Here is an 11,439-nt window from a genome sequence, read left to right as displayed (position 1 = left end):
CTATTCTCCGGTAGCAGTAGTCTCCCGCAACGGTGAAGAAAGCACAAAAATGGATAACTCAAGTCCCACAACAATCGGGGTCGTGATGAAAGAATATGTAGCCCCAGAATCAAATAACACATCAACAGCATAACCACCAATAGAAACGGTACCTCTCACAAGGTTTGAAGCTCTGTCCGACTGCTGCATATCCAATGTGTAAACTCGGCCAGTGGCAAGTGGCACAACAGGTGCCGCTGTAGGTGGAGCAGGAATCATCTGAAGATGAGCCGCCTGAGTTGCTGCAGCCCTAGCAACAGATGTATAACAATCCTTGGCCACATGGCCACTCTTTCCACACTTGTAGCATAGCAACTCTCCAGTAGCACAACGTCCCAAATGCTCCTTTCCGCATCCCGTACATCTAGGAGTGGAAGGAGGTCTAGCAAAGCTTCCCTGCGGTGTAGAGGTCCTTTTAATCTTGTTGAATGGTTGTCTGGCTTGCAACTGTTTTCCCTTGCCATTGCCATCAAACCACTTATTCTTCCCCTGATAGGAACCACTGATTACTCTCTCATCAGATATCTTAGACTTTTTGGCTTTGCTGATTATACACACCTCCTCTATGTCACGACACTGCTGTATTAAAGTGCCAAAATCTCTGGATGTAGCTCCAGCAATTCTATCTACGGTCTCCTCATTAAGTCCCCTACGAAACTTAGCAACCATAAACATCGGCATAGGCATATAAATGTGAAAATGTGCAAATATGGCCAGTTCATTGAACCTAGCCAAGTACTCATCAACCGTCATCGAGCCCTGCACCAACTGATCAAACTCTCCTTGTTTCCTCTCCCGCGCATCATAGGGAAAATACCTCCCCAAAAAACACTCCTCAAAGAATGGACATGTGATAACATGACCCTGCAACTCATAGACTTGAGAGGTGTTCGTCCACCACTCATGACCATCTCCCTCCAGCATGTAGGTGGCAAACATCCGCTTATAGGGGTCTGTACACTGCATCACCCTGAATATCTTATCCAGGGCCTAAAGCCATCTAGCCGTAAAAATTGTATCGTAGGATCCATCAAAAGAAGGTGGTTTATGCTTGCAGAAAGCATTCAGCTGGCGATCAATAGTATCGTTGTCCTCTGCGGGATCAAAGTAAGGTTGCATCATCCCGGTAAGATGATTGAAACCCTCCATATGACTATGACTGTCATCCTGATGACTGGGTGGAGGCGGCGGTGACGGTTGAGGTGGTGGCGGAGGATGCTGACCACCAGTAGGACCAGTCCTCATCTCCTCCAATATGACCCTCATCATGGTCATGTTCGTCAGGCGGTTTGCCTCCAGCACGTCCCCAGTGGCTTTCGTGTTCGCCTCTCTGACGGCGTCCAGTATAGCCTGGTTAGCCACTCTCATGGCCTCCTGGTCGGCTTGTCGAACCTCCTACATCTCTGCTAATACAGCTAGGACCGGGTCGGGTTGACCCTCATTCGTATCTCGGTTCCTCCGAGGTAGTACCATGACTCTGCACAAGTTACACAAAGAATGAGTTGATCAGGCCCACGCAATGTGCTCACACATGCATCATCATAGCAAAACCCAAAAGAGAAACACAACAGACCAAAACACACAGTAAAGCATCCTAAGTTATTGCAATACATACAGACTTTTCCCTAGAAAGTGCAATATTAAGCGCAACTCAATTAAATGCGGAAGCTAACTTTTTCCTTTCAATTATGACGTCATTATTATTAACCAAGTTGATTACTTAATCCTTTTTAAAATATTTCTTGTATGTAAATTGCAATAAAAGCTAAGTGAATAACCTCATTAAACAAGTGTGTATCTAGTCACGGAACTATAACACGTAGATCAGACAGAATCCTGATACATTATATAACTCAAGTCTAATCAAAACATAGTCAAGTTAATGTGGCATGGACAACCCCCATGCTCACCCAATAAGACAACAAAGCTCAACAAAGTCTCCACTCAATAACAGTATAATGACAATAAAACATAATCAGCATCCAAGTATATCAGCATAAATACGCATGCATCAGTCAACTAAGCTCTGGCCTCCTGCCGCCCGAGGTATTAACCCTCGAGGTACCTGAACCTGAAAAATGTGTCCCAAACATAGGGTGAGATCTCTAAAAAGAAATCTCAGTAAGCCAAGGGGACCTCCAGGACTCTTCCGCCCCAAGCTCACTTATAAGTATAAATATAAGTTCGAAAACAGTAATTACAATGCATGTTCATGTTAAGGCATTTAATCATGACAACATATTTCTTTCTCAACGAGCCAAGTACTACAACTCATTAATCATGTGATGTATGCAAATGCGGTTCGACTGGCCAGGGAACATGATAAGGTTTATGCACGTCTGCTACCTACCAAACATGAGGGATGCTGCCTCATGCCTTGCACATCAGCGTTGCTGCCTGATCGTACAAGTACTAACATCACTTCATACATTAGATCAATAGTTATATCAACATATATCAGGCATATATCAATGCATATATCATTTTTTTATAAAAGCATACTTGCATATAAACCACCCTCCCATGGAGGTCGGTGGAACAAGCCACAGATCAATCTGAGGACACGAGTGCTTACCTCGCAAGCTAACAATCCAAGCCAAAGTCCACACTAGCCCAAGGTCCACAAACAACTCCCTCACAGTCTGTTTGTAACAAAAATAATCATTATTATTCATAGCCCAATGTTTTACTAAGTGTTTAAGGCTTTCCAACTTGTTTTAAGTAATTTTAGGTTGTTTCTGCAAGAGGTATTCGAATACTCCTCGATGAGTATCCGAATACTCCAAATCTCCATAAAGTATCTGAATACTTTCACTAAGGTATTCAAATACCACACGGTATCCGAATACTTTCACCATAGTATTCGAATACTTCCACCAAGGTATCTGAATACTTTTATTTCCAGAAAAGTATCCCAATACTCCTTCAAGAGTATTCGACTACCTGCTAATGAGTATTCGAATACTCCACGGAAAGATTTTGAATACTTATCAGACAGAATGCAGAAACTCAAGCAGTTTTCTGCATAACACTATTTTTAAAGGTCCAAACGATTTGGAGTCCAATAACTCCATAAACAGATGTTCATTTATACATTTTAAACATATATTATCAGCCTTTAACTCAAATGATCAAAGTTACTCTTTTGAATGACATAGGCAAGCTCAAATCATGAATATTCAAAGGAGGTGATCATGGTTTAGCTTGAAAACTCAGAAAATGGGAGTGATTTGTAGCTTTCAACACAGCTCCACAACACTGACTTGACAAGACCACGAATTACACACACAAGCTTGGGCCTTCATCACTAAAAATGTCTTCTTGAAGCCATTACACCTCAAGAAAATGGCTCATACCTCCACACTCAAGAAGTCAGCCCCCACCTCACCAAATCAGAAGCTCACACTCAGCTATGAAGCACCCAACACTCTCACAAGACCAACTCACACAAGGCTATGATGTTTAGATGAAGAAACATGGACAAAAGGTGATCGCTTTGACTCACAAAATGAAGAGGAGAAGGTGACAAGTTGGAGAACACCAATATCAGAAAGGGAGGCACAAAGGAGGCACGTAGGAATGCTTAAAATCAGCCTAGGGTTTAGTACCACCCATTATATATAGTCCGCTTAAGTTTAAACCTACTGTATTATCACTAATAGCTCCGCTTATTATTTTAATCCCAAACCTTAGATTCTTAACCTAGCCATTTTTGTAGGATTTGTCATATTTTTATTTTATTTTTCGCAGCACCTTGCCGGTACGCGCTTTTACGTAGCCGGTATCAGTCCTAGCGTTAGTTCTCATTATTTTGACTCCAAACTTGTTATACTAGTCCTAGATATTATTCTAGTAATATATACATACTTTTTATAATTTTCTGGGATACTTCACCGGTACGCATTTATACCGTGAAGCAGAACCGGTATCTGCACTTTTCGTCGGAAAAACGACTTTCAACATTATTAAGCCCTTATAATAATTATTCAAGTCTTTTCATAGTTATTCTAGGCCAATTATGGAATTATTTCACAAATTCATATTTAATTACTTAAATTCCTAATTTTACGGTGCGAGTTCTTACACTTCTCCCGAATCTGAGATTTTGGATCTTTGGAAGACCTCGAATTGAAGAAGAAAAGCAAGACGTGTTATTGGGGGGAGATCAAGAAGGTGGAGGTAGAGCGATGTCATCATCTCATCTTTCTAACCGAGGACATGGTCAAAGCATCACCCATAACCCAAGGATTTTAACAAAGTCTAGCAACTGTAGTATAGGCCAAACATCCTCCTCAGCTCTTCTAGCCCACAATCCAACCATTGGCCCCTCCTCTACTGGTGTTCCTCAAAAAACCACCACCTGCAACCTAGTCAATAGAAACTCGGATCCTTGCTATAATTGTGTGTACCTTAGTGCTCAATTTATTGAGAAGGGAAATGATTTTATTGTTGACCTTGTTTTAGGTAGTTGCACCCATCAACCAAATCTACCAGCTCAGGTTCCCTTGGTTATCTCATATGACTCCTCAAGCCCTTCACATAGTAATTTATTTAGTTCATGTACATGCATTTCCTATTTTAATCTTCCCAAGTTATTGTTCTAGGTATTTATGGAGTCACATTCTGTAGTTTTAGATGCCGGGGTAACCTCCACTAGCCAAGGATCAAACGCCAATGTAACCCCTGCTGAACAGGGCTTCGTCCTTCCTAGTAGTGACCTTCAAAAATAATTTCCCTGGGTAACTGAAGAATTTTTTAGCTTCAGGTCAAGCCTGAAAACTGAAGATGTCTTCGGGCTTCCTATTGGCAACCTAGTTTGATTTAATGCCTTTCCACCGACAGAATATGAGCCTGTTTACTCAGAACGAAATCCTGAAGAACCGTCTTCTTTTTTCTTCTACCGAGTTCTGATTACCAAGATTGGCATCAGATTTCCTTTTTCAGAGTTTCAAATACAAATCATGAGTCTCCTCCATCTTGCTCCTTCTCAGATTCATCCAAATGGATAGGCTTATATAGTTGCCTTCGAGAAGCTATGCTCATCCTTGTGACTATCTTGCATTGTTCCTCTTTTTCTTTAATTTTTTAACATATACACTCCCCGATCTGGTTTCGAAGCTCCCAAATTCAAAGGGTGGACCTGTATCCATGGTCGTGCCAGCAACCTTTCTCGGAAGCTATTTTCTGTTTGTGGTGACTTCTTCAAGGGCTCTTATTTTAAATTAGTAGGAGAGCGTCCCTGGTCTGTTGGTGAGGACGGGGAAGGAAGATTTCCACTTTATTGGTCCCAAGAGCATCATCTTCTTAGGTCAACTGACTTTAAATTGAGGCTATCTAAGGAAGATAAATTCACTGCCAAAGCTTTGTTAGACCATGTAAATTCCCAAGGCAATCTTAGCGCGACTTCTTTTGTAGTCAGGGCACAGACCGGCTCAAAGAAAACTAGTATGTGTAGTTGTTTTTTCTTAATATTGTGTGTTTTATCCAATATTTTCTCAATTTACTCATATATTTTTTCATCGCAGATCCAGAAATGGAGGAGGAGCCAGAGTATATGCTAGCTTTGCAAGGAAAATCATCCTTTCATCCCAACCATGCTGCCAAACGACAGAAAACTTTTGGAGCCTTTGCTGCCACCACATTTGTTGTCCCAGCTGTTACTCCTACTGTATCAGTGATGGATCTTATAGATGAACCCGACAACTTGTTGGAATCCAATTTTATAACACCTCGCAGTTTTAAAACACTTAATTATAGTTAAAATAAGGATTAAAGGGTATGATTAGTGAAAATCCTGAGTTCTAGGTCAAAATACGTAAAAAGGGTAAAACAGAAAAATATGTAAAAGGGGTAAAACGGTAATTTGACAAACACGTAACCCTAAACAGTAAAATATTAGTAGAAGGTCTCAAATGGGAAAAATAACCCTGGAAATGGATTCAGAACTAAAAATTGAATGGTGAGGCAAGTTTCTGGAAATTTGATGAATAGTAGTTTTACTGGGTAAAAGTACATTGGTACAATTGCATCGAAAAACGTGTCGAGTAAAATTTGAGTTTTAGGTTTGAAAATAATTTGGAAAAGGTATATAGGACTAAGAATTATGATTATTGGTGAAATTTGATTAGAATTAGGGGTTTTGGAGAAACGTGCCAACAATGCACATATCAGCTTAAAACTGTGATTTCACGGAATGACCGAAAAACTCCGGATTCATCTGCTCAAGGGCAATTAAAGGAATTTGGTGAATGTTAAATTTTGGATTTTATAAATAATTTAGGAATTATTTGGAGATTGGTGGGTTAAGTGGGAGATTTGAAATAATTTGAATTGAGTGAGGTGTCAAGTGAGACCCATCCACTTAAGTGACTTAGGACATATAAGCCATCAACCACTATTCACTCATTTTTCTCCCCTTTCTCTCTCTCAATCCCGAGTTCATCACCGTTGGAGGAGCAAATTTTGTTCCTTTGATTTCATAACCAAATCTTAACCAAAATCAACAAAGTTTGTCATGAAAGTTTAAGTAGACAACCATCCAAACACAACCCAACCATTAGTAGCTCTTGAAACCCCCTAAATTTGGAGAAAAACCTTACCCTTGTCAACGGTTTTTGGAGAAAAATTGGTGTTCTTGGAGTTGTTTACTTGAGCTATTGCTTTGGTATTGTGTGGAGAAGTCTTAGGCCTTGATTATTGGTAAGTTTCACCACTTATTGTTGGATGAATTTTGAGATTGAATTTTGAAAACCTAAAGCATGTGTTCTTAGATTGATGTAATTGGGGACCTCAAATTGAAATTGTGTATTAGATAAATGTGTCTTAGAGTGATGGTTTATGATGATTAAGCTCATAAAATTTATTGAGGAAAAGTTGGTAACTAAGAATTTTTGGTTGATGATCTTGAGATTTTGTGAAATTAGATTTTTGTGTGATTGTAAAATTGAGTTGTGGATTAGTTGTAGTACTTAATTGTATGAGGTATGGTGTGTTTGAGGTATGAAAATGAATTGAAAATCTCTTGGTGTCCTAGAATGTGCATTTCGGCCTTGTGAAGGAAAATGGGAAAGGATGATGCAAATTTTGAATAATTGGACTTGTGATGAATTGAATCAAGTTTAAATAGGTTGTATGTGTGTGTGATGCATTGAGTTTGTGAGAAAAATCCCTAGCCCTTGGATTGTGTAGGATCCAGCAATGATAAGGATTGTAGGAAAAATGTCTTTGAATTACACTTAAATGCAATTGTGGGCTTGAATTGGTGTTGTGATGGGGTAAGGAAACCGTTGGGATGATATGATAAAATTAACAACATGGTTGGGTACTTATGGCCTTAATGGCCGAAACCTATGTGTGGGTGAGATGAAGTATTTGCCTTGTGTTTTGACTTGGTTTACGAATGGATTGATGATCCTATGTGTGATCACTGTAGGTTGCCTCCCATGGATGTGATTTGGTAAGTTGTTAAGTCACAATTGCATGATTACTTGAATGACCAATTGAGTGGTCTTTATAGTACTAATAAATATGGAAATGACCTTTTGTGTAGGCATTTCTTGGTTGGAGCAAGTTACGAGGTAACATGTGTTTGAAGCTACCTAGCTTGGGATCCTCAAGAAGGTAATCTCTTGGTACTAGGGTTAATCCTCGTGTGTGCTCCACTATGCCCATTGGGGTAGTGGTTGGAAGTTGTTTATGCAATAGTGTAATTATAATATGTTCTTGCATTTGTGAATGTTGGGTACATAGAGTTGTATCGTATCATTGGCCAGTAGATAGTTGTCGTATGGCAATGGGGACTTCCACTGGAGAGGCCTCCGTAGGGAGTTCCGGTTGGCTTGGGGTTGTAGAGATGTTATCCGTTGAGGAGCACTCTACGAATGTCTCGGGAGTTATGGTTGGGGGCACCTTGAATGATGTTCCGGGAACACATTCTTGGATGAGAGCTCGTATGCTATATGCAGAGGTCAGTAGGCCGGATGGGTGCATGGTTTTGGCGCAGACCATTCCTTCTCCATCATATGTCTTTCTCTTCTATCTCCCTGTCTCTCTAAATCCGTATACCCTCTCTCTCTTTTTATCTCTTTAAATCCCTTGCTATATCTCTATCGCTCTCTCTTTCTCTGTTGTTATAGTTCATTATTATATTTTACATCTGAGTGAGCCATTGGGTGGAGTGATCCTCTAGAACCTTTGGATTACTGAGATATATTCGTATAACTCACCCAGCGTTATGGGGGTTATGTTTCAGGTGGTTGTAGCATTGCTGGAGCACTTGGCAAGAGGTCCACGGGTCGAGCATGTGGAGTGCATGGAGTTAGATTGCTATTTTGCATTTTGGGCTATATTAGGCATAGGCTAGACTTAGAGCATGAATATTGTTTATTGCATGAGTGACATGTACCATGCCTTTATTTGTTCATGCTATATTTTGGCTAAGTCTAGTGTTGTATAATTATTGTTGTATCTTAAGGCATTTTAATTGTAGTTATATTTGACAGTTGGAGAAATGTAATTTAATGATTTATGGACTTTGTGTAATTAATGAACCATGTATGTGATGGAAGGACAATAGGCCTATTTTAGGTTATGATTTTATATATCAAATTTTAAGAATGCATGAAATAGAATTATGTTATTATAATGATTTTTAAGTTTTAATGAAGTTAAGAAATATATTGTAAAGTAATGATAATGATGTAAATGGTTATGGATTGTAAGAGCACCAAGGTACTGTTGGTCCTTGTGTGCCACCCTTGTCAATTAGGTACCATTTGAGGTTTAAAACACACTTTGGTTAAAGTGGGATATATTAAATAAACAAAGGAGATGCCGTCAAAATTCATAATAAATAAGAAATTTTTAGGCCAACTTTGGGAGAGCATATCTCCCTCCATAGAGGTCCAATTGGGACATACCATACACCATTTTAAAGGATGGGATATCAGCTATGTTGTGTCAAAATTTTGGTGTCATTTAGAGTTTTATATCTCCCTATAGAATGAAAAGAACGGACTTCCCAAAGAGGTCCAGTGCAGGGGTTGTTCGGGTCTATGAATTCCATGAATTGTTTCTCCTTCAATTCTTACTAGAATTAGGCTCATTATACATCAAATTTAAGCTCAAGGTGTCTAGTATTCTGCATAAAAATTTGTGAGTAATTGGTTCAATAAATTATCCAGAATCGCAGAAATTGTGAGAGAGGTTTGATGCTCTATTTTGAGCTAGCTGGCATTTTGCTTGTCCAACTTCAAACGGTTATAACCGGAGTTAGACAACTCCAATTAAGACATATGATACCTTTTTGGAAATTTAATTGAGTCTAGTTTAATATACTAAAAGTTGAGAAATTAATGATGAGTAGGTTACGCACAGTGACCAGAACACTGAAGCATGCTCAATGATAGGAAAATCGTAAAAGTGAGATTTATGTTAAGTGGGTTTATGGAAACCCCTTAGTAACTTCACATAAATAATGTATGATAGTTAATCTTATCTTTTATTTATTCCGCATTTAGAATTCAGTTATGATCACAACTTATGTCATTACTTTTTATTATTATTTTTGAACGCTTACGTAATGAAAAGGAAAAAGTTTACTTGCATTTTCAAAAGAACTGCAGTGATTGTAACTGCACTTAATATCATAATCAATGTTAACAATACGAGTGCATAACAGGCTGTTACAGATTCCAACCTTAATGCTCAGGCTAAGGGCTTGGAGGCATTACGCGAGCCGTGGTGTTTGTAGTCAGAGGTACTATAATTCCTCCTCTTCCAGCCGGACTAAGGAGAAGAGCATTACGGGAGACTAGAGTTGCCATTAAACTTCGAGGTGTGACTCATCCTAGTCCTGCATTTTTTAGTACCAGATGATTTCTCATGCCGAGATGGACGAGCTCTGGAAAACTGAGTTGTATGCTTTCAAGGCGGCTTCTTTGTTGAAACTATATTCTCTTCTATTAGAAAAGCATACAGAGCTCTTAGCTGAACTTGATGTTCTTCGTTCTGATCGCGACAAGGTGAATAAGAAGAATCAAAGCCTTACCAGCACTACTGCCAATTTAAAATTGAGTTTAGAATAGTCCAAGGATGAACTGAAGTTTGTAGCTGACACCTTCAACCTTGAATCCAACAAGGATATTATCGTTAATCATTTTAAAGAGAGATCCGCTTTGATGGCAGAAAAGGAGTCGGCCGCAAATACATTGGTCTTGGAGAATGAAAAATTGAAGTCAGATCTTCAGAATTTACAGGCTGATTATGATCTCAGCTAGTCCGCCTTAGAGAAAGCGGTTGATAGTGCTTTTACCAATGCCATCAATCAGATGAAATATTTCAACCCTGATGTGACGTTGAAGACTGACCAGCTTGATTATTTTTTGCTACATCCGAGGTGGAGTCTACGTTCCTCCAAGAATTATTCGGATCTAGATACAACCGAGGATGTAGAAATTATCCTGGATGGTGAGGCTGTTGGTCAAACTTTTGTTGTTGAAATGACCGAGATGTTGCGGAATGATCAGCAAAAATCATTTTTCGTAGAAGAACCGGAATGGAGATTTTGTCTTGTGTAACCCCAGGGTTAAAGCCATAGACGGTTACACATTACACATGTGTGACTTCTAGGTAGGGGTGTAAATGGGCCAGGCTGAGCCGGGCTTTGGCCTTCCTGGCCTAAGCCTACGTAAAAAAACATTCAGCCTATCTGGCCTATTGGCATACTAAAGGCTTTATTTATAGGCCAAGCCTGGCCTATTTTTAAAAATTAGAGATCCTTATATGGCCTACAGGTCTTGTAGGCCTCCCCAGTGATATATTTTTAAATATTTTAAAAAAAATTAAAAATATTTTTAACAATTTTAAAAATATTTGCTTGACATTACAAGTCATTAACGTGTTCATAAATTGCTGCATTTTTTTACACGAGATATAAATTTCACTAGTGAGCATTAAAAACGACAAAGCTCAGAGAAGGGAGAAGCGGCATTGCACAAAATAATTTAGGGTTGGTACTGATTGCCACCTAAAATAAATATATTATTTTATTTTATTTTAAAAAGTTAAATAGGCCAGCCTACAAGGCTTTAGGCCAGGCTTGATAAAATTAGCCAATGGCCTACTTGTTAAAAAGGGTTTCTTATTAGCCTAAGCCCACTTAACTTTTTAGTGTAGGCCAGGCTAGGCCAGGCTTAATGTAGGCTGGGTTGTAGGCTAGGCCAGGCCAGCCTGACCCATTTACACCCCTACTTCCAGGGTCAAGCCATTGACAATCAACACAACCTCAGTATGAAATAGCTCCCAGATTCAAGTCATAGGCAGTCTACATTCAATGATCACTAGCCAGGATCATCATAACATATATCATCAGTGCATCATCATAACATCAAGATCATATAA

General features: G+C 39.2%; 1 protein-coding gene across 1 annotated transcript; it reads right to left on the bottom strand.

Annotated features, from left to right (window-relative positions):
- Nucleotides 1–792, bottom strand: LOC133295269 (uncharacterized). The gene has a single exon (XM_061494074.1). It carries the CDS (start codon nt 790–792, stop codon nt 1–3), a length of 792 nt encoding a protein of 263 aa, XP_061350058.1.
- Between the last annotated feature and the right edge of the window lie 10,647 nt (nt 793–11,439).

This window comes from Gastrolobium bilobum, unplaced genomic scaffold (assembly GCF_033153095.1).
Source record: "Gastrolobium bilobum isolate Gb01-03AN ecotype WA unplaced genomic scaffold, APGP_CSIRO_Gbil_v1 utg11908, whole genome shotgun sequence".
NCBI classification, from domain to species: domain Eukaryota; kingdom Viridiplantae; phylum Streptophyta; class Magnoliopsida; order Fabales; family Fabaceae; genus Gastrolobium; species Gastrolobium bilobum.
This window is presented reverse-complemented; position numbering and strand designations above follow the sequence as displayed.